Source organism: Hydra vulgaris, chromosome 03 (assembly GCF_038396675.1).
Source record: "Hydra vulgaris chromosome 03, alternate assembly HydraT2T_AEP".
Classification (NCBI taxonomy): Eukaryota; Metazoa; Cnidaria; class Hydrozoa; order Anthoathecata; family Hydridae; genus Hydra; species Hydra vulgaris.
In genome coordinates, this window is record NC_088922.1 from 15515084 (window position 1) to 15540498 (window position 25415).

Consider the following 25415-nt stretch of genomic DNA (forward strand, 5'->3'; position numbering starts at 1 on the left):
CAGAAGTAACTCATTCAGAGTCTTAACAAAAAGCGTATTTTCACAGATATTTATAATATAAATTCGGATTTGTTTTAACTTATTTTACCAATAACTTTTTCAAAATGAACGCTAAAATATATATTACACGAGGAACAGTTAACTTAATAATGGCAATATAAAAAAAAAAAGGTATTGTAAAGATTTTCTATTACCATTACCGATGACCTACTTATACAACAAAATTTACTAAATCTTTCTTACTAAATCTTACTTAATCGAAAACTCACTAAATCGGATAATCTTATTGCCCTCAAGAAATAAACAGAGATCTTATAATTTACGATAACAATTTTCTCTATATGTATTAAATGTTAAAGATAAATAATATTGATAAACAATTAATATCAAAAATATATACCTAATTAATAACCAAAATATACAAAATGAATGTAAATAAAATAGCGTTTATAATTCATTTACATTAGTTCATATACATTCGCATAAATGAAACATTCATTTTATTTATGTGGAGTAAAATTATATTTATTATATCATTCTTATTTATTTGGAATGACAGATAAAATTTTTTAGAAAAAAGTGTGATTTTTTTAAAAAAAATTGCATTTCGTTCCACTTAAAAAAGTTTCATTCCCTTATAAAAGTTTATTGAAAATAGTTATGAATAGTTATCACAATTATTATAATTCACTCTAAATTATTAAATTTTACACTCGAATAATATATTTATCAAAAATTTGTGATTAATTAAGTAATTTTTTAAGAACGACGACTGAACCTCAAGAAAACAGTAAGTTAAACAAAACGCGCATACAAAATAACCGCAACGAAGGAGTGTAAATAGATCGTTCTCGAAATGTTTAGAATAGCAAAATATTTTGTGACGTCAACTCTAAAAAGACATAAATTTGAAATTTTGTGATGTTAGCCATAAAGCGCAAGCAACGTAACTAAATAAAGCTACTAAAAGAAGAAGTAAGAAAGCTACTTAAAAAGGTAAAGAGCGTTTTTCGACTTCCCGATTTAAATATTGGTTTGATTTGTTATAATTTGGCGTTCTGTTGCGAGTTTATTTATATTGTATTTATTATTTTTATTTCTCATTTATGTATATATATATATATATATATATATATATATATATATATATATATGTGCATATATATATATATGTGCATATATATATATATATATAATATATATATATATATATACATATATATATATATCTATATATATATATATATATATATATATATATATATATATATATATATATATATATATATATATATATATATATAAATATATATATATATATATATATATATATATATATATATATGTATGTATGTATGTATATATGCACATATATAAATGCATAAACATATATATGCATATAATTATTTTGTGTGTAACTTGTTTTTAGTTACGTTTAACAAAGTTGCTATTTAACTATGATTTTTTTTTAGTGAAAAAATGTCTTTGTGGCACATTCCTGTTCATAAATATTTTGAAACCGATCCATTCCTGGATGACATAATGGAGATAACTTTTCCTCCTTTAAGATATTTTCCATTATTTAATGTTGGAACAAAGGCTGTTTCAAAAAAAAAGACTCCGAAAGAGAATGGTTTTGTTGTAAATCTTGATGTCAAGCATTACAAGCCAGAGGAAGTTACTCTAAAAGTAGAAGGTAATTTTGTAGATCTAAAACTAATAAATGACAAGTTCGTAGCCGGCTTCTCATACTTTATATTGTTAGTTTTCCTCTATTGATCTCTTAGTTGTCCGTAGTACTTATGAAATTAAGAACTTCGCTTTCGGCGTATTGTTTGAAATTTTCAAAAATATAACTGTTTTAGTCATTTATAGCCGCTATTAAAGAATGCAAAGCTAACGATTGAAGCCAAGTCAATCGTGATTGGTGTCAATAATTAGAGTTATTGCTGTTATGTTTATCCATTATATACGCGGTCTTGTTTATCCATTTATGGATATTGTATTTTTATTTAAATTCGTAGCCTCGCTATGGAATGCGTTAAAGATATTTTTTACTTCTGTTCGTAAATGCTGTTTCTCGTTGTTTAGGTCAAGTTCTTGAAGTCAGTGGGAAGCATCTTAACGAAAATGAAAATGGATTCGAGTCTAGTGAGTTCCACAGAAAGTACACTATTCCCGATGATGTAGATGTGACAGCACTTACGTCAAACATCAGTCAAGAAGGCGTTTTGCATATAGAAGCTCCTAAAAAGCTACCTGCATCTACTGGAGAATCAACAAAAGAGACTTTCAAATGCACTTTAGATGTACAAGGTTTCAAGCCAGAAGAAATTTCGATTCAAGTAAAGGGTAGAGATTTAGTCGTTCATGGTGAAACAAAAACTGAAAACAGCGGTGAACACGGTTCAAGTTTCCACCACAAGCAGTTTACCAAACACGTAGCTTTGCCAGATGATGTAAATCCATCCGAATTAAGTTCTCGCTATACGAAAGACTCTAAATTAACAATCGAAGCTCCGCGAAAGCAACTGCAAGCTCCACTCAAACTTGAAATCAAAATAGAAGAATGAAATGGTGTCATAATCGTTTGTAGCCGTGTTTGTAGTTATTTGTAAAAGTTCGTTTTTGTTTCTAAACGTTAATATTTACGCTAAATTGTATATAATTTAAATGCTTCATATTTTAAATGTTTATTTTGTTTGTTTTTAATTTTTGTATTAATAGTTTATTTAAAAAAAAAGAAAAGAAAAAATTATTTATTAAAGTTTGTGTTTTATTTTTCGAAAAAGTAACGTTTTTAAAGAGTTTAGTTCGAGAAAAACGCTTGAAACCGCGAAAGATTACAGCGTTAGTGTATACTCCATTTGTGATGATAAACAACAGAGAAAATTGTTGAGGTTTTTTTTCTTTAACATATTAGTTTTTTGTTTTTTTGTCATGATAATTCCACTTTAATTAAATTTAGCCTTGTCATTGTGTATATTGAACTTGAAGAAAGCATATTAAAACTAAATGTAAAACATATAGCATTCTTGTAATTGCCGAGATATTGTATTTTGCGGAAATATTGCACAAGTATCATAAATTGTACAAACAATTTGTATATCCTACACTTTCGCTGAAAGAGTGGCAGGAGAACTACACTTCGTTCACACTGGTGTGTAGCCTTCACTTCTACGCACAAATGAGGACTTTTTTCGGCTCAGTTGTGGACTTTTTCTTACTCCACGCTAGAAGGATATGAAACTTAGAGGCCGTAGATTGTGCCTATAAGTTCATAAGTTCCTATAAGTTCATATATAAGTTCAAAATAAAGTTCATAAGTTCCTATAAGTTCATATATAAGTTCAAAATAAGACGCTCAAAAGACGTCTATTTTACGTTGTGCTTATTGGGTAGATTTTCTTCACTAAGTTTATCTCGTGTTAATTGATTAAAATACTTAAACAAATAACAAAATTGACAAACAAGTTTGAGAAAAATTGACAAATTAGTCTAAGCGTAAAATGATAATACCAAAAAAACCGCAAGAAAAAAAATTTCTGCACCAATCAAAATTTAACAACATACCTTGTTATCAAACAAATTCCTCATCAGAGAAACGCTCATATGGCCCTAGGTACAAGCAAACTATATGGCTCTAGATAAAAGACTTGATAGCCTCATGAAAAATATCATTTATTAACAAGCTCGGATTTTAGTTTTTTTACGTAAATAAAGTTTACTTTTGTAGAGTAAATAAAGTTGCGACTTGTTTAGAGCGGTTTTTCAAATTTACGGCAGAATGTATTTTTTAACTCGAGGTTAAAGAAATAACAAATAGATAATTTTTAATTCTAAGGATCAATGGGGACGTCCTAAAAAATTTTTTATTAAACGATAAAAGACTTTTTTAAATTTTTAATCTTTTATTAAAAAAGCAAGTTATTATATTCTTTACTTATATAATTTTTTGGACGTACCCAAAATAGTACAGCTTAAGTAAAATCTTAGTCAAAATATTTTGTTTTCGATAATCAGGAGGTGAAGTTCGTTTTTATTATTAATAATTTTCAAAATAAAATAATGAACGTACCCAACATTTTTTTTCTATGATTGTTCTTTTTATTTAGTTTAGTTTCAAATATCTAAAATTAAGTAACTGATTTTATTTATAAAAAAACACTCTCAGACGTACCGCAACATATACACCCTTAAATATATAAGGTTTATTATGAAGTTTAAAATATCGCTTAATGTGATTAGCGATCTTTAGTATGTTCCAAAAGGAGGTCTTGCAAACTTAAAATTAATTGTAGACTCCGGAAAATTTTGCAAAATAAAAAATGACGTAAGGGTCGTTTTTTGTTTTGCAAAATTTTTGTTTTTATTTTTGCGTTTCTATATCACCCGAAAAAATTTTAGAAAAGCTTGGTTTCAATAAAATAAAATTCTTACAGTTACTTGTTAAATGATTTTTTATTTTTAACCAGTTTCCAAAATTTTAGATTTCAACATAAGTATTTCTCAAAATGCTTTCAAAAAATATTGAAATAAATGCGGATGATTTGTTTGATTCTGGTAGCTTTAAAGGTAGTGAGAATGGAATGAATCTTTTATCGAACCAGAAGATTTTATAGGTAAGATTTTTTATTTATTATAAACTTAAATGATCTCTCGATTATGATTTGATTGTGTTCTTTTTAACATTTTAAATATTTAGAAAATTAATGATATAGTTATTAATTTTATTATTTTTAATATAGTTATTAATTTTACTTAATATTTGTATCATATGCTATATTATTATAATATTTATAACTTATAATTTAAATAATATGTTTAAAATACTATCAAGACTAACGGTATTAATGAATATAGACTAATGATAATTATGATAATTAATGTGATAATTGATATTACCATTAACACAATGATAATAGTATAAATAATACCCAAAAACAATAAACAATAAAAACAATCTTTAACACAGGTCAACAAGAAAAAATTTTTTTTCTAGTGCCGAGCAAACAATTTGTTTTTTGTATAGCATTTCTCATTTTGATTTCAAATATGTAACTCTTTTTTTACCATCAGGTCAAGTTGTAAAGATATTTAGGTTCAAATCTTAAGTTTTTACGGTTAAGTCCCTAATATTGTCGAAAAAAAAGTTATTCAAAAGTATGTCAACCTGGGTCTCAAAAGAAGCGTATTTTCATAGAGATTTTAGAAAACATAAATATTTTACCTTAAAATTTATTGACAAAAAAATTATATGAAAAAATGCTAAAGACTCTTAAAAAAAAGTTAACAGAATGTTATTCACCAAAAATTCACAAAATTCTTATTTTTATTACAAATAAATAACATTTTTAAAATCTCTATGAAAATACGCTTCTTTTGAGACCCAGGTTGACATACTTTTGAATAACTTTTTTTTCGACAATATTAGGGACTTTACCCTAAATACTTAAGATTTGAACCTAAATATCTTTACAACTTGACGTGATGGTAAAAAAAGAGTTGCATATTTGAAATCAAAATGAGAAATACTATACAAAAAACAAATTGTTTGCTCGGCACCAGAAAAAATTTTTTTTTTGTTGACCTGTGTAATAGTTATAACAACTATTTAAATAGCTATAATAATTATAATAATGATAATGATAATTAATAATTATAATTATAATAATGATAATAAAGTAAAATTATAGCCAATAGAGTAGTAATATTGATAACAATATAGCAAAAATAGCAACAGCTGTAACAAAAATTATCACAATAGCAAGAACAGTAACAATAACAACACAGCAATGTTAACAACATTAATAGTATTAGTATAAGAAGAGAACGTTTGTTATTCTAACCGGCGCTATTTACTTAAAGTTGCGACAAACTTTTAGGGCATTCTTGCTTTTTCTAAGATTCTTATCAATGCAATTTTTTGGAAAATATTTCTATTTTATATAACTATTAACATACTGATGTTTTGAGTTTATACAATGCCAGAAAGTCTTATATCTAAAACAATAAAAAATTATGTAGGGCGCTATGAAAAATTCTGTAGGGCGCTATAACCTAGCTACTATTTTATAAGAGTTTACTTAAATGTTTCTTTTATGAAATATCAAAATATAGTCTTATATAATATATAACTATATCATTAATTAATATTTAGCATCAATTCTTATATCGATGTAAAATTATATTCATTTTAAGTTTGTATTTAAATTAAACAAACGTATTTTTACAATGTATAAATTACACAGCTCGCAGAGACTTTGCGTCTTCTGGGAGCTATTACTCTTTTATTATTTGTCTTGATCGCATTACTTGTTTATCATTTTTATGGAGTCATTCTGAACAAGACTTCATCGTTTCTTCTCCTAATGTTTTTAATTTCTTTTTTTAGTCTTTAAACCATATGATTGAAGCATTTACTTTCTTTAATTTATTTGATGGTTTGTGATATTGTGAACTAGGCTTGAAATATGGCGCGGATATACATGAGGTACAGTTACTAGTTTGATTAACCACATAATTTGTTTTCGTAGTACTTTTTGTGTCCAGTTCTGACCACATTTTGTCTCTTGAGTCGATTTTACCCATTTGCTGTCACCCTCCTTGAATCTCTTCTTATCTGCTTTTCTCCATATATTAACCCCTGGAATAAAATATAGTAGTTTCCTCCTAAATAGCTTAGAACAACTCAGCACTATCTGATGATATCTTGTCTAATTGTATTTCGTCTCATGATATGTATTGTATATCGTATAACGACTTTTTTTCTAAGCATTTTCCCAAAGTTACGCATCTTTTATTAATTTTAGTTAATCTAACTTTTTGCATATAAGTAAAAATATCAAATTTATTTGCAAAGAGTTTAGCTTTAAACTTTTTGCAAATAAAATTTTTTTATGCACAGTCTTCTCCGTTTAAAATTTGATGCCGGCGCACGAAAAAGCGCTGGCAGGATGGTCATTTTTAAGTTAGCCTTCGCGATTTAAGAAATTCATTTTTTTCTGCTGCTTAAATTAAAATAAAACGGTAAGAATGCTTTGAATAAATACTAGATAAAATAATTAAAAAAAAAATAAGGTAAAAAAAAGCATTTTTTATAAAAGTTGAATATATATATATATATATATATATAGTCAAAAAGTTTCTTCCATAAACTGTAGTTTTAAATTGACCGCTAATAAACCAGACCATAAACAGTTTAAAAATTTGAATCAAGTTATTTTTTTTATGATAGATTGTGTCCACACTATGTCCACACCATGCTCAAAAAATGATTTTCAAAAAGTATCCCATGTATACATAACTTGTTTTGGACCATCTTTTATTCCAAAGGTTAATTTGTTTCAACGATTTCATGATCAGTGGACTTAATTGTGAATTAACTGATATAGATCTTAAAGTGTAACCAGTACTTTAGTTAATTTGGTAGTATTTTAATAATATATAAAAAATAGTGAGTACCATTTACAAACAGTTTTAGACTAATGATGCATAAAGACCTACGATTATGTGAAACAATTATTGTAAAATAATTATAATAAAAATAATAACAACAATAATTATACAAATAATAATTAATTACATTGTTCATAACAGTAGTAATAATAATAAAAATTTCCAGCTTTAACACGGAAATGTTGCAAGTGTTTGCAACATTTCCGTGTTAAAGCTGATGATAAAATTCTTCAAGATCAACTTAGATATTATCAAAAAAAAAAATGCTTCTCACGTATCTAATATCATCAGGTAAAATAGTGTTTTCAAAATAATAACATCAAGTAAAATAGTGTTTACAAAATAATAAAAAATTTTTTAATTATTTTTCTATTTTTGCGGAAGAGGCTTCTGACAGTTAAAGTAAAGAACAACTACTACTTATTATATGGTTTTTGATTCAAATTCATCAGTTTTTTTGATTGCACAAATGGTGTTACTAGTTAGGGATTATTTCATATTTTGTTAAAAAGTATTTCAGATTCTTCTTTATATACCATGAATTGGTGAGGACATTGATATGATGGCGCTGGGGTTATCGATAGTCACACTAAAGGTTTGTCCTCTTGTATTTTAAATCTGAATGGAAAAGCTGCATATGCTCATTGCAACAGTCATAGACCTAATTTAGCTATTTGTGCCGCATACAAAGTGCAAAATATCAAAGATCTTTTAGCACACCTTAATGAAGTATCATACTTTTTAAACTTTTACCTACCAGGCAACAAATGTTACAGGAGAATATTGAAATTATTGTACCGTTGACTGTTAAAAAAACAATTGAAACATTTTTGCATAACACATTGAGTGGAAAAAGTTTACTTTTGTTTTGGATACTTTTCGAGAACTTTGTCCTACAAAAACAATTTCAGAAGTTTAATTTTTTCATGACACTAGAAGGGTTTCATCATATCTTTTAGTGACTTTTATGGAACAAATTTACTGAACACCCATGCTTTGAGCTTGTGAGCTTCTCTCTAAATACCTCTTTATATAATTTAAAATTGCATATTATAGTATAATAATATATCTATTCTACTAATTTATTATTGCACTGTTCTTTTTATATACATATATATATATATATATATATATATATATATATATATATATATATATATATATATATATATATATATATATATATATATATATATATATATGTATATAAACAGAACAGTGCGATAATAAATTAGTAGAAAATCACTTAACAAAAATTTTTCAATTAACACAGTGTTTCATCAATAAAGACTCATCAGATATATATATATATAAACATATATATATATATATATAAATATATATATATATATATATATATATATATATATATATATATATATATATATATATATATATATATATATATATATCTATATATACAAATATATATATTATATATATATTATATATATATATATATATATATATATATATATATATATATATATATATATATATATATATATATTGACTAAAAAGCTGCAAATTCCTTAAACATAACCTATTTGTCACAGGATTCGTCTGCTTTTTAAAACCTTTTTATTTTTTGCAATTTCAAAACAATTATCACCTTTATTAGCTGAAACAAAACATTCTAAACCTTGATAATTTTAAATTGTAAACAGTGTCTCAATGCAATGGTTACTGATCTATTAAAATGAGGAATACCTTTGGTCTTTGAACAAGCTTTTTAACTTGACCTGAAAATGTTTCATATTTGAAGGAGGGACATCTATTAAGTACTTAAAACTTAACTGCATTATTTCCTATATGTATTAAAGAATGGATATTGTACACTAATTGATCCTTACCATAAAGCTCACCAAATAACTGTACAAAATAAGTTAGTAACTTAGCTAGAAAATTATTACATATCTAGAACAATCCACCAGATAAAGTATTGACTGCAATCTGAGACATTTTACAACGTTTGGACCATTTAACCATAAGGCGATGAGTCTTTGCATACCCCTAAGCATACTAGATGCGCAAAGTCTAAAAGAAACTTTGCCACCATGTCAAAATTTAATCCCATTTAACACACCACTAAGATGTTCAGAATGCTTTTGATGAAAAAAACCTGAATCAGTGTTTAAAATTGATGAAATATGTGGGAGTATTATCCTGCCACACCACTTTTCTTTCTGAACACAACGCTCGCATCAGTTATAATTATTGCTTAATACACTTAACAATTATGACTTTTGCCCAATATTCTTTAGATATAAAGGTAATATTTACTCCAATCTTTCACGGCTGTTTCACTCAATATAAAAGCGAGCTTGACGTCACAAGAATTTTTGTGTTTTAAAAAAAGAAAAGTATTTCCGCGTAAAAAGTATAAAAATTCACTAACTTTAAAATAATAGTATTTTTTTTCTATAAATTCTTTCATCTTCAAGTTAAAAAAAAATAAAAGAACTATCCTTCCTTGTTAAATAAATATTTCCATTAAACGGACTAAAATAAGATATTGTTAAAATATTGCTAAAGATTTGAGATCACTTTTCTGTTTTTTACGATTTTTACGGAAAACCTGTCTTGGGCCAACTAAGATATTCTGACATAGCTACATGGTTGATAGTTGAAATTTGGAACACTTATCAATAAATGTCTATTCTACCTGAATTTTGGTGCATATTGCTCATTTTTGTAAAAAAAGTTAGTTTTTAATGCATTTCTATTTTTAATTTTATCACTTTACAATGTAAATCAATTTTTTTTTTGTAATATGCACCAAATTATTGAAAATTCAATTCTTTATAAAAATGAAAATCAAAAAATTATTTTATGTACCTCCAGCTATGTTAAAAAATATGGTAATCAAACCTGGCTGGTTTAGCAACAAATTTTTATTGTTTTATGCGTAAATTTTTTTTTTACATTTTTAAACAATCACGTGATCTTTAATACCTTACGACCCAAAAGAATATCATGAATTTTATGAAAACAACTTTTTTAGCGAGTCAAATTTTGAACTATAAAATAAACAAAGTTAGGCGGTTTTTTTCTCTTGAGGGTATTCAACTAACATCAGATAAGTTTAATCCTATTATATATTATTGGTATAATTACAAACATAAATTGGTGTAAAAATATAGTTTAAGAATTGGTACAAGTTATTGTCACGAGTTATTAAGTCCAGCAACCGTTCTTCTGGTTTAAAATGAAGTATGAGTCTAGTATCAACTGGGTGTACAAAGAAATACTACTTAAAGAACTTATCAATGGACCAACTGATTATAGAATAGTTTTTTATAAGAATAAAAACAATTTCAAATTTTATTTGTATATTTAAACACGCAAAAAAAAATTAAATTTCGCGAGTCTTTATTTTTTAACATTCTCACAACATATTATTAGAACTGTGTGCACATAATAAAAAGTTTTATAAAAGCTTAAGCTTTAATTTTTAGGCTAAATATTCTTTAATTTAAATCTGGTTTTGTTTAATAGAATCAATTTTCAAAAACTAGTCATTTAACAGTTTATCCCCCTTTAACGACATTTTCATAATTTTGCGAAAATTCAATTTTCTTTACTGGCTTAAAATAAATCTGTTTTAATTAACTTTAAACGTTTAAGTAAGATTTTTTTGTTTTTAAAATAGTCCAACAATAATTATCGAAAATAATAAATAACCAATAAATGTTGAAAATATACTCTTTCTGATTTTTTTTTGATAAAAAGTAACATCAAATTACTAAAATTTAGCAAGGTTCGTCATTTGGCGCGTTTATTCTAAAATTAAAGAAGTATTTTAATATATTTTTGAAATGTCATCAGATAAAACATTTTATTGGTGTTTTTATTCTTTTTGCAGAACAAAATTATCTCTAATGTTATAAAAGTTATAAAGGTTTTAGTAACACCCCTTATGTGAATATTTTCTAAAAATAACAAGAAGCCGTAAAGCACGCCTGAAACAGCCGTGCATTGTATTTGTCTCCCAAAGTTCATGCAAGTCTATCATACATAAGTCTCTCACTAGTTCTAATACATAAAAGTTATTACCATTATTATTATAACTATATTTACTAACCTGTCATTACTAATATTTAATAAAAATACATTCTGGTTGTTGAAATCACTTTTACTCATATCAGTATGCAAATATTGTCAACAGTTAGTGTGCACCAAGCAGAAATATTCTTAAACATGCTGCAAAATACAAGAGATACATAAGTTACAAATCATAAGGGACCTATTTTTGTTCCTTTAATTTGCAACTTAATATTTTTATCTCAACATTTTAAAATTAAGTTATGGAAAACAAAAGCGGTGTTTAACTTATTTTAACTTATTTAAGTTATAATAAATAAGTACATGGTCATGATCTATATATTAACAATTATCTTTTTTTTTTGTATTTCTTCACTGAGTAACAGTGAAGAAATACACTGAAAAAAAAATTTCTATCTAATTACTAAGGTTGTTCACGAAAGCAAATGTTGAATTTTCGATAAAAAAAAAAGTTTTCGAAACTCTATTTTTGTTTCGGTAAGTTCGAAATAATTTCAAACTAATTAATTTTGTATCGAAACGATTTTTTCATTTCGAAATTGTAAAACTTGCTTCGAAATATTATTTTGATTTCGAAATTCTGAAAATATTACCGAAACAATTTTTCACTTTCGAAGTTGTAAAATTTCTTTCGAAATAATTTTGCGATTTCGAAATTCTGAAAATATTACCGAAACAATTTTTCACTTTCGAAGTTGTAAAATTTGTTTCGAAATATTTTTGCAATTTCGAAACTCTGAAAATATTACCGAAACAATTTTTCACCTTCGAAATTCTAAAATTTGCTTCGAAATAATTTTTCGATTTCGAAGTTCTAAAAATAACATCGAAACAATTTTTAACTTTCGGAATTCTAAAATTTGCTTCGAAATATGTTTGAGATTTCGAAATTCTAAAAATTATAGCGAAACAATTTTTCACTTTCGAAATTCTAAAATTTGCTTCGAAATGTTTTTGCAGGGATTAGATTAGAACCCCAACGGTTCTTTTGCAGGGATTAGAAACCTCAGGATAAGATAGGGGGTTGATATTTTGTGACATTTTGTGAAAAAGGGAGGAGGGGGATCTGAAAAGTTTTTTGCGTGACATAATTTGAAAATGACCCCTTACATCTACACGGTGAAATGTTTTATATAAAATATTAGCTCTCTCAAAATTAATAAAACCTACCTATAGCAAAAGCTACTTAAGTGTTTTTGTTTACAATTTAAATTGTAAATTTAAATTGTAAACGTATAATTTTTAAAATTTTTACTTATTCACTTATTCATGTTTTTACTTATTAATTATTGAAAAAAGATGCTTAAAAGCATATTCATTCAATATTGAATAAAAAAAATTTGAACTTCTAATTCAAAATAAAATTCAAAACTATATTTGGTTAAACTATATTTAAACTAGTGCACTAGTTACACTAATAACAGCACTAATAACAACTAGCACTAATAACATCACTATAGTGATGTTATTAAAAAGTTCGACTGTCGACTAATATATTTTCAAAAGTCAACCAAAGTCGACTTTTGAACTTATATTAAAATTGTTGAAATTATAGTTTGAACGAATAACACTTTTTTGAAATCGACTAAGTCGAATAAAAGCCGATGTAGTCGAAATATGAGGGGGGGGGGGGGGGCGCGCCCAAGTACTAAAAGAAATCAAGTAATTTACGTCTGTTTTATATGTTTTTAAATTATACAACTTAAATATTAATGAAACAAAACAATATGAACGCCACGCAGGATAAATTTTGCTAGGTCTAAATGATTTAATATTGTGGAAAAGTCCTTTTGATTTCTTGATAAATTTAAAACAAATATAAATCTAAAATAGTAAAATAAAAATAAATATAAGTTTTAAAACAAACTATTTAGATATGAAGGGTCTCACAATTTAATTATCTTTAGAGCCCTAGTTAAAGAACGGAACGGATCAGCACTGTATATAGTATCGATATTGTATGAAAATCTTTTTTAATAATCACATGCAAAGACTGCTAAAAAAACAAACAAAAAAAAACACATAACTATACAGTTTTTTAATATGATAATTATTGTCATATGTTATGAAGTTGTTTAATAATGCAGGGCCGTCAGAAGAAATCTTTGGACTATAAAAAGGCAGTTGCCGAAAATCATGCGGAAAAACCATTTTTTGGCGAGCCCTCGTTAAATGATCAGTCGTAAACCCAGAAATACAGAAGCTAACTGACAATATTTTGGATTTAAATTAATTGGGATATCGAAAAAAGAAATTTGTAATTTTGATTATTTATTATTTATAAAAATACTGAAGAAATGAAAAAATAATATAAATAAAATGTTAATATAGTAAAAATAGAGAAAGAGTATACAAAAATAGTGTAAGATGAAAATAATAATATTTTTACAAACACACACCCAATGAATCTTTCCCAACTTCTTTTCAGGCCTGGTTGTTTGTATATTATTTTTTAGATACTATGTCAGAACTAAGGTTCGGCAAGTTACTGACTGTTAACATTACGAATTGTTAACTTAGGCGGTATTTAATTCTAGTTACCATACATAATTACCTGAAGATGTTGTGAAGCTACTTTCAGTGTATTGTAAGTTACTCTTGAGTACTTTTAGTTGTTCTCAAGTGACCGCAGATACCGGTACCGGTAACTAAAAGTAATTTTTTTGGAAGTTGCTGAAATCCTCAAACCCTTAATAGAACTTCAAGAGAGTAAACAAAAAACTTAGTGCTGGATTAGGAGAGAAGTTGTTGGGATGGAGGGAGATACTATATTTTAATTTTTTAATTTAATATGAAAGGAAGGGGGGCAAATACTATATTCCGGCTCTGAAAAAATTACATTCTATTCAACAGTCATATTTGCTTTTGATAAACAAAATGAAATTATAATGAAATTATAATGAAAAAAATTTATAATGTTCAATCAAATAAAAAGATATTAGAAATGCATGTAAAAGTACTATTATTCGACTAAATCGACTTTTAGTCGATTAGTAGATAATCCAAAGTCGATTAGATCCGCTATTAGATTTTTCAAAGTCGAATAACTTCGACTAGTAGACTTTTAATCGATTTAGTCAAAGTCGATAGCAACACTAGTTTAAACACTTTTTAATTTTAAATTTGCATAACGTAAGTTTTAAACTTTAGATTTAGAATTTACATAAAAGTTCGTGCGCTTTTCCTAAATGATATAATTATGATGTTTAAAAGTTATAACGTGCAATTCCCTAAGGGCCTCTAACGCAAGTTATGAAATCATTGTTGCAACGTAAACGGCTAATTACTCTCTAGTGATTACTTAGATGAGATTTACAACGATTTCAAACAATTATATTTATACCTTAGCAATCTTTTTGTTACATAACTCTAAAATGTAACTAAAGTTATAATAATCTCCTTAATCACTCGGCAACCTAAGTGAAGTAACATGTGTTACACATTTACTAATAACATAAGATACTAATTTATTAATATTTGTTGTATGCGTACGAGTAAAAAAACTACTTGCTTTTTAGTTTGAATAAACATGTCAAAAACAAATAAATCCGTTATTAAGAAAGGAATAAGAAAACGAAGCTTCGTTTGGACATATTTTGAAAAAGACCAAAAGAATCAAACAAAATGCAATATATGTTATAAGATTCTACCTTACAACAGTTCGACCAGTTCAATGCAATCCCATTTATCAATTGATCATTGCATTAATTCAAAAATATCTAAAAAATCAACAATTTTACTCAACGATGACGATATATCCGATATTGAGAGCGGTAATGAAAATAGTTTTGAAGAGACTGGTCATAAAAAATTAAACAAGTTGTTGATAAACTTTATTGTTGGTACTGATCAGCCGATTTCGATAGTACGTCATCCAGATTTTGTAAATTTAGTTAGTGAGTTAAACAAAAGCTACAAAATGCCATGCATAAATACGGTGAGCAAAAAATTAATTCCATCAATTACGGACAATCTAAGATCAATTTTAATGCTAGAATTGAAGGGATGTCATTTCATTACAATTACTTGTGATGTTTGGTCATCATTGAGTAAAAACAGCTACCTCGGTGTGACTTGTCATTTTATTGACAAAAATATGATTCTGGTTGACCGAAACCTGGATCTTAGGTTTATGTCTGAAGTGAAAACAGCTGAATATTTATTTAATACGTTAAACGAAATCTTCAGTGAATGGTCAATCAGTACTAAGATTTTTGCACTAGTTACTGACTCAGGTGCAAACATTTTCTCTGCAGTAAATAAATTTGATGATAATGTTCTTAAGATTCCATGTGCTGGTCATCGTTTGAATCTTGTGGTTAACGATCTTTTAAACACGAGAGATATAAAAGTAAAAAAATTAAAAAATGGTTCAAAGTGTTACGAAGTAAAGGATTACGACGGTAATGGAAAATTAATTAATAAAGAAATTACAGAAAGTGAAGTTAAAGAAATTGAAAAAATTAACGAAGGCAAATTGGAAATCGCCAAGGTAATTTCATCCTGTAGGCATATTGTTGGTTCATTTAAGCATTCGGAGATGTTACAAAAAAAGTTAAGAGAAGTTCAAGAAACACTTCGATATGAAACTAAAATAAAGTTAGTACAGGATATAGCTATTCGCTGGAATAGCCAATTCGATATGATTGAATCTATATTAACTAATAAAACTGCGTTGGATATGATAAGCATTGAATACCAAAATATAAAAGACTATCTTCCCACTGCTAATGAATTTAAGGTGCTGGAGGATTTATGTGATTTGTTACACCCAATTAAAGAGCTAACAAAACTTTTTAGCGGAAAGAAATATGTTACAGTAACATTTCTGTTTCCAACATTGTATTCTCTACTAAATGGAATACTTGAATCGCAACCCATTTTTACAGAACTAGTTAAGACTTTTCAAAAGGAATTATTAAGGTCTCTAAAAGGACGTTTTAAATACGTTTTTGCTAATGATTTTTTCTTAGCAGCTACTTTTCTTGATTTCAAATTTCGTAAATTTGAGTTTATCAAAAATGATATCGATAGATATGAATGCATTACAAAGGCAAAAATGTTTATAAAAACATTTTATGAAATGCATCTAAAAGAATCCGAAGAAATCGATATAACAATTGAAACAAATTGTTTAAATAACACTTTAAACTCATCAAACAACTCAACTGACAATACCATAAAAACATTTCAGCAATCGTCAACGCCACCGTTTGCAAATACTACTACTTTCGTTAACAACCAAAGACGAAAGCCAATCAACTTAATTGAACTTGTAACAGATAAATCATGTTGTCATTTAATTGAAAACAATGATAAACTGGAAAAAGAAATAAACGATTACAGTCTGCAATACTTTCAGAGCTACGAAAATAGTGCCATCGAATTTTTCCAAGCTAATCAAAAATTGTTCCCGGTTTTAACACAAATTGCACGGGTAATATTTTCAGTTCCAGCGACATCGGTACCATCAGAATGTTTATTTAGTTCAACCGGTTTAATAGATACGGAGCTACGGAACCGGCTGGCGCCGAGCTTATTGAAGCAGTTGGTTTTTATTAAAGAAAACAAATAATGAAAAACATTTCTTTATCAAATAATGTTAAAAGAGTTCGAATTGAACTGAAACTTGTTTTCACTTATAATTCTTAGTAACTTAAAACACTTGTATTCTTTTTTGTTTATCTGATGAGCTTTTTTACAAACAGATTAATTGAGGACAAGTTGTTTTCTTTCCAGTCTTTATTTTCTTTTCCTGTCTGGAAAATACATCATTCAATCATTGAGCTGCCACCAGGCCAGGTGCTAGTAGGTGTCATGTGGTGGGGTGCAATTAAAATTTTTGCTAAGTAAAAAAAAAGGTCCTTGTTTTTTGAAATTTGAGGACTGACTGGTCTAAAAGGTCTACATTTGCCGGCTTATTTAAAAGGGTAAATTTTTCCGACTAAATGCACAAAAAATGCATTGAGGAGGGAAGGGGTGTGAACAATTTTAAATTTAAGTAATCCTTCCCGGTCACTGAACGGTTTGGAATTTGTAACTAAAGAGACTAATTTCATAGCTTGCAACAGTAGCATTTACTGTTAAGATAGTGCCTCTTTTTAAAAAATCTTGTTGTCCAACGAACTAATTATAAATTTGTTTTTTACCCTAATTCGTTAAGAAACTGGTTAAGGTTTTTAGATTTTTGGAATAATGGTGCCTCTTCAAATTATATTCTTTGCACACTAAAACAGATTCATTACATACTAAGCATACTGGCACCAAATTAAATTTACCAAAATGGTATTATTTTGCTATATATACATATATCTCTATATATAACATATATATATGTATACATATATATATATATATATATATATATATATATATACATATATATATATATATATACATATATATATATATATATATATACATATATATATATATATATCTTTCTCTCTCTCTCTCTCTTCATATATATATGTATATATATATATATATATATGTATATATATATATATATATATATATATATATATATATATATATATATATATATATATATATATATATATATATATATATACATATATATATATATATATATATATGTATATGTATATATACATATTAATATATATATATATATATATATATATATATATATATATATATATATATGTATATGTATATATACATATTAATATATATATATATATATATATGTACATATATATATATATGTATATATACATATTAATATACATATATATATATATATATATATATATATATATATATATATATATATATATATATATATATATATATATATATATATATATATATATATATATATATATATATATATATATATATATATATATATATCAGAGCCGGAACCAGCTTTTTTTGGTCTTTGAGATAGCTGACTTCCAGACATGGAGCAAGCTCCAAACATTTATATATTTATACTTATGTCAAATAAGGATGTTTTGCAAAAAAAATTGCGATGATTGGAGGCTGGAAACTAAAAAGCCCCAAAACTTGTGCCCCCCCTGTCCCAAACGTGAGAGCAACAAATTGATGAAATATTTTTTGTACTATTATTAACTAGACTTATATTAATCAATAAATTTTAAATTTCATAGTAAAATATTTTAGCTTTCAAAAATTATGACCATATAAAGTCAGAACCCCCCTCAAATTGAGGGGATTGTAAAGTTTATATAGTCATTATTTTTGAACGCTGAAAGATAATACTATGAAACTTAAAATTTGTCAATGAATGTATATCTAGTTGAGAATAGTACAAAAAATATTTCTTCAACTTGTTGCTCTCACGTTTGGGGCAGGTGGGGCCACAAATTTTGGGGCTTATTTGTTCCCAGCCTCCAATAATCGCAATTTTTTGCAAAGCATCCTTATTTAATATAAGTATAAACATATAATTGTTTGGCGTTTGCTTCATGTTTGGAAGTTAGCTATCTCAAAGACCAAAAAAAGCTGGTTCCGGCTCTGTATATATATATATATATATATATATATATATATATATATATATATATATATATATATATATATATATATATATATATATATATATATATATATATATATATATATATATATATATATATATATTTATATATATATATATACACATATATATATATATACATATATATATATATATACATATATATATATATATATATATATATATATATATATATATATATATATATATATATATATTTATATATATATATATATATATTTATATATATATATTTATATACATATATTTATATATATATATATATATATATATATATATATATTTATATATATATATATATATATATATATATATATATATATACATATATTTATATACATATATTTATATATATATAATAAAAGGTCTACCTGCTGAAACACCCCGTGGTAAATTATTTAGGCGCCCGGTTATTTTAATATTATTATGCAAATAAAATATAATGTATTAAAATTACTTTTTGGAATAAATTTAACTTTCCAAAATTCTTTTTTCTTTTCTTCCTGAAATTAAATAAACTTTTCAAAATCTAATTTTATTTTCGAAATTAATTTAGGTTATCAAATATTGTTTTGTTTTTTTCGAAATTAATTTCACTTTTCGAAATCCACTTTTTTTTTTCGAAGTTAATTTCACATTTCGAAATTCTGATTTTTCTTTCGAAATTAATTTCGGTTTTCGAAATACACTTTTTTTTTTCGAAGTTAATTTCACTTTTCGAAATTCTGATTTTTCTTTCGAAATTAATTTCGGTTTTCGAAATACACTTTTTTTTTTCGAAGTTAATTTCACTTTTCGAAATTCTGATTTTTCTTTCGAAATTAATTTCGGTTTTCGAAATACACTTTTTTTTTTCGAAGTTAATTTCACTTTTCGAAATTCTGTTTTTTATTTCGAAATTAATTTCACTTTTCGAAGTTCAATTTTTTATTTCGAAATTAATTTAACATTTCGAAATTCCTTTTTTATTTCCGAAATTAATTTGACTAGTTCGATTATTTTCATAAGTTTTTATAGATTTCGAAAAAAAAAAAGTATTTCGATACCGTTTTAATCGAAAATTTTCGAAATTTGCAATTTCGATAATGAACCCTACTAATTACAATATAAATACAATGTATACAAAAAATATAATGCATAAAAGTTAAATTTTTAAAATTATTTTCACGCACAATACGAATTGTAAATGGCAACCATCGAGTAAGTTTTGTAATGATTTTTTTATTATCAAGATTAAACTTTTAGGAACCTTCTGGGAAAGCCATCAGATCCCCAGATCTTTCGGCCCTGATAAAAACCATATAAAACCAAATCAAGCAAATTTGCTTGATTTTTTTTCATATGGGGTCCATCCGTAAACCAAAACACTTACCCGTCAAAATTCCGCTCCCGTAAGCCAGGACAAAAACCATACATCTTAAACCTTGTTTGTTTATTACAAATTAAGCACACAGTTGTACATGACTTGTTTTTATAAAAACATAAGTTTTCTACATTAGGGCGTACACAAATTTTTTTTTGGTTCTTAATATATCCCGGTTATATGCATAAAGTATGCAATTTTACTAAATTTAAGAGTTAAAGGACCCTTAGAAGTGTTAGGTGTAAAAACTGAAAAACAGGCATTTATGGAATTTTTGATATAGTTTTCCACCTAAATGATATATCTACAGCTCCAAATCAAGTAAGCAAGTATTATTTTTCAATAATACAGAGACTGTATAAATTACATTAATTAAATCAATATAACAATAAAGTTTTTGTTTTTAAATATGTAAATAAATATTAATATGGAAATAAGCAATAAACAATGCAGAAGAACAAGCTGTAAAAAAAGAAAATTTGAAGATATGGGAAAAAGTTTAATAATTTGGTAGAAAACCCAAGGAGACCATTGTATCTTTTGAACAGACCCGTTTCAGAGCTTCCAAAATACTAGTTGCCCACAAATGATGGCATTTTAAGAAGATATTGCCATATTATTTCCTCAAAACAAATAAGGCATAAGTCAACAAAATCAAATATTAGTTGCTCCACAGAGAAAGATGGTATCAGTTAAAGTATCAACTCTCTGGTGCACAATATGAGACAGGTATTAAAAATTGTCTTGTCAAAGCCGTAGTAAATATCTGGTGCAAAGCGGGTTGGAGAAAGCAAATATATCTTAAAAAGTAAGATTTTCTCAATATGTTCACAATGAATATATTTTTTTAAATTTTAGCTGTCAACATTTACAGTTGTAAATGAGTAAGTTATGTTTTTTTTTCACATTAGATTGAACTTCTCTTCAAAAGAAAGTCTTTCGATTCTCATTCTGAAAGTCAGAGACAAAATATCATGGTGGTTGGTAAAGAGAATAAGGTGCGAATAAAAGAATAAAAAAGAGCAGTTTGAATAGCATAACTCCTTAGCAAAATATATTTTAGATTAAATGTAAATCTTTTTTCAACTTTTGTTAAACAAAAAATATTTTGAACCGAAATAAACTGTTTTTTCTTCGGATGGTTTTATTATCTAAATATTAGACAATTTTAAGAAAAATAGAAATCTACACCTAACACTTCCTGTAGGTTTAGAGAACTAAAATTTTTTATTTTTTTTCATTTAAGGTATATAAGCAGAATGTGTTTAGAATCTTTTGGTTCTGTGAAAAAATTCAATTTTTGGGACACCCTATTCTACATAACGTCAGTTTCCTTATAATTTATGAAGATCTGACTTCTGATTATTAAATATATTTTCAGTAAGCGTATACGTATTTGTATTATACGTATTATGTATTATACGTATAATACAAATACTTATACGTATTTGTATAGTATAATACAAATACGTATAAGCGTATACCTATTTGTATTATACAAATAAAAGAGAAAGATTATAATAAAAAGTTATGGGTGATACACCCGTTAAGGCGTTTATTAACTGTTCTAAATATAATTTTTATCTTAAGTGCATAACTAAAAATATAACTTTTAAACTATAATAAAAATAAAACAATAATAACAATATTATTATTATCATAATAAGATTTTTTTATTATTAATCTATGTTAATTTAAGTTAATTTATAATATTTTCACGGTATTATATATTTATAAGGTAATATCACATATAACATTACATAAACAAGCTATATTCATTTAAATTGTATACATTTAGTTCGTTAAGATGCTGTTTAAAGACAAAAAGATAAATAACTGCTCGATTAGAAAGCATTTAAAGAATATACATGTCCTTCTACTTTTAAAAATAACTTATTGCCAGCTTCAAATTTATTAAATGTTTCTGTTGATCTCAACACATCTTTGTTTTGTAACAATAATGTTGTTCATTATGTGCATACTTTACATTATTTATCATATCATGCAGAGACATTTGTTTGTTTTGACAAAATTTCAGCATTTGTCTTTGAGAATTATTTGAAAACTTTACATTAAATGGAAAGATACTAAAAGTCATGTTTTTTAAAGTCTTCCTACGTTTTTTTTTAAAAAAACATTGCTAAAATGGGCTTCTTTTAAAGCCATTAAGCATTCAAAATAAGTTTCATTCATGGTTAAAGATTTTTGCGATCATTTTATTTATAGTTAAAAATTTTTAATAACCATGGTTAAAGGTTTAACAATTTTCAATCATGTTTAATGTCTTACTGTTTAAACTGAAGAAAGAAACGGTTTTATTAAAATTTGTTCAAACATTGCAACAATGTGAAATATGATAAAGGAACATAATGGTAAAATAAACTGTTGATTATAAAAAATATAAACGCATTTTTAATTTTTTCACATCCAATACCTTCATCTGATCCTAATATTTTTAGAGTTCAATCTTACTACTAACCAATACAAAGCACATATTTCAGAAATATTAGTTTGTTTGGCTAAAAAATATGTATGTATGCATGAATGTGTGTATGTATGTATTTTTTTTTTCAGCGCTAATTTACAGACATTCCTTTGTTGAAATAATGCAATTTTTGAAACTTATTATTTTATTTAAAATTATAAATTTTTGAAAGATTGCAAGTCATATTTTTTTAGATATTTTGACTTGTTGTACTAAATAATTTCTTGCTATCTTCAAAGACTAATACAAAGTATGAAATTTTTAATGAAAACGATGATAATAATATGAATTTTTTACTTAAAAAGTAAGATTTTTAAATTTGTAATATAGTTAAACATACATAACCAATTTAAGTTTTTTATATTACCAATTATTTTAAATTTATTGGTTAGATTGTCAAAAAAACTTCATAAGCATCAAGTAGCCCCAGAAATACTTATGCTCAATAATCGCAAATTATACGCAAATGATATCAAACAAATCAAAGTTATAAAAATTGTTGAAGGTCACAAGTCTTTGCAAAATGACATCAGCGAAATTGCAAAATGGACGGATATCTAGTTGACCAAGTTGAACGTTAAAATGTGCAAAGTGATGTATATAGGTAAAAATCCATTAATAAGTTACAGTATGACCCATGACGGCTAAGAGCATACATTGTACAGAGCAGTAAGTAAAAGATGCTTATTTGACTATTTCATCCAACCTTAAATGGCATGATTAAGTGAATTCTTGGATAAGGAAACGGTAAAATCAATATATGCGACGTTTGTGAAACTGTTTTTTGAGCTCGCTATACTTGCATGGATGCCTTAATTACAACGGGATATGGATGAGTTAGAGAAAGTTGTTTTGTTTTATTTTTAGTTATATGTGAGTTTCATTATTTTACAATGTGTTTATATGTGAGTTTCATTATTTTACAATACTTTATTTGAATCAATTAACAAAAGTTAAATTTATTAAAGCCTTTTTTTCATGCTGATTAAGTAACTTATTGGCTATTTAATAATAGATCGATTTTTACCGAGTTGTCGAAAAAAAAAGAGTAGTATCCTTATCGGTAGTACCTACGTCAACCTTGGAGAGTAAATAATAAGTATATATGTATAATAAATGTCTATCATATCTTCACCTTTACGATTACATTTACTTACACCCAACCCATCTGTGTATGTATGTACTGCAACCCCTGCATAAGACCATTTTAGTATAGTTAAATATATTCATGTATGAGTTAATGCTTAAATGCATGTGTGAGTGTGTGAGTGTGTATATATATATTTATATATATATATATATATATATATATATATATATATATATATATATATATATATATATATATATATATATATATATATATATATATATGTATATATATCGCATCATTGTTATCACTATTATCATCTTCACCATCATATTAGTTCATCGTATTGTAGTTTATTCTCCTCGGGCCTTTGCCCTGCAGAGGTGTTATATTAGTTTATTGATTCATTTTATTAGCAAAAAAAGCTATATAATTGCGTTAATTAGTGGCAACAATAGAAATTTGATTATATGCCTCTGCTAGTGGGGCTAGTTTTTTTAAATCTTAAGGTAAATAATTTAATATGCTTTCATTTCCGAAAGGTCTGGTGAGCGCAAATTATATTATTTTTTTAGAGAAATAAAAAATACTTTTTAGTTTGAAATACATGTTTCGAATCAAAAAGTGTTTTTTAGATCGAAACATGTGTTTCAAACTCATGAAATACAAGAGTCAAGTAAAAGAATTCAAATTAGGGATACTGAGAGGGCAATATAAGCTCCATTTTAAATGTATGGTGTGGCAATTTTTAAAATTTCCTTATCTTGTCTTTTCAGCAGTCACAACATTGTTATTTTGTGACATAGCCATCAACAATGCTGTACTTTACTTTTATTTTATATGTATGTATGTATGTATGTATGTATGTATGTATGTATGTATGTATTTATGTATGTATGTATGTATGTATGTATGTATGTATGTATGTATGTATGTATGTATGTATGTATGTATGTATGTATGTATGTATGTATGTATGTATGTATGTATGTATGTATGTATGTATGTATGTATGTATGTATGTATATCCGAGGAAGACTTTACGGTTTTGCTACATAGCACCACAAAAGAGCATATAAATAGGAAGTTCAAGTCTCCTTCCTTACCAATGGCGCTAAATATGTCCAGAGCTCGCTTCGACCCCTGGATCTCTTGCATATAAGGCAAGCTAACCAACAACCGCTGCACCTTGGCCGTAATATTTAAATGATCCATTAAACAAAAAATCTAAAGAGTTTATTTTTCTACACATGATGCGTCAGGGGATTAGACCAGAAAAATGGATCATGTCGTAATGAAAATTTCGTTTGCTTTTTAGAAATACTATATGAATACGATCCACTTTTAGCTAAACATATAAACATTTACGTAAACCAACGCATATGTAGCACTTTTTACTAATCAG

At 26.1% G+C, this 25415-nt stretch overlaps 2 protein-coding genes across 2 annotated transcripts in view; both read left to right on the forward strand.

Moving 5' to 3' along the window:
• Nucleotides 1–845: 845 nt before the first annotated feature.
• On the forward strand, nucleotides 846–2767 carry LOC136077971 (heat shock protein Hsp-16.48/Hsp-16.49-like). Its single transcript, XM_065792448.1, has 3 exons — nucleotides 846–996; nucleotides 1473–1696; nucleotides 2092–2767. The coding sequence occupies exons 2-3, from the start codon at nucleotides 1480–1482 to the stop codon at nucleotides 2571–2573; spliced, it is 699 nt and encodes a 232-aa protein (XP_065648520.1). The 5' UTR covers nucleotides 846–996; nucleotides 1473–1479; the 3' UTR covers nucleotides 2574–2767.
• A 1651-nt stretch (nucleotides 2768–4418) lies between these two features.
• The window catches only part of LOC105846991 (GATA zinc finger domain-containing protein 14), a 39448-nt gene continuing 18451 nt past the window's right edge, over nucleotides 4419–25415 (forward strand). The window contains exon 1 of the mRNA XM_065792450.1: nucleotides 4419–4622. The gene's annotated coding sequence lies outside the window, so the exon portion shown is untranslated. The remainder of the gene's footprint in view (nucleotides 4623–25415) is intronic.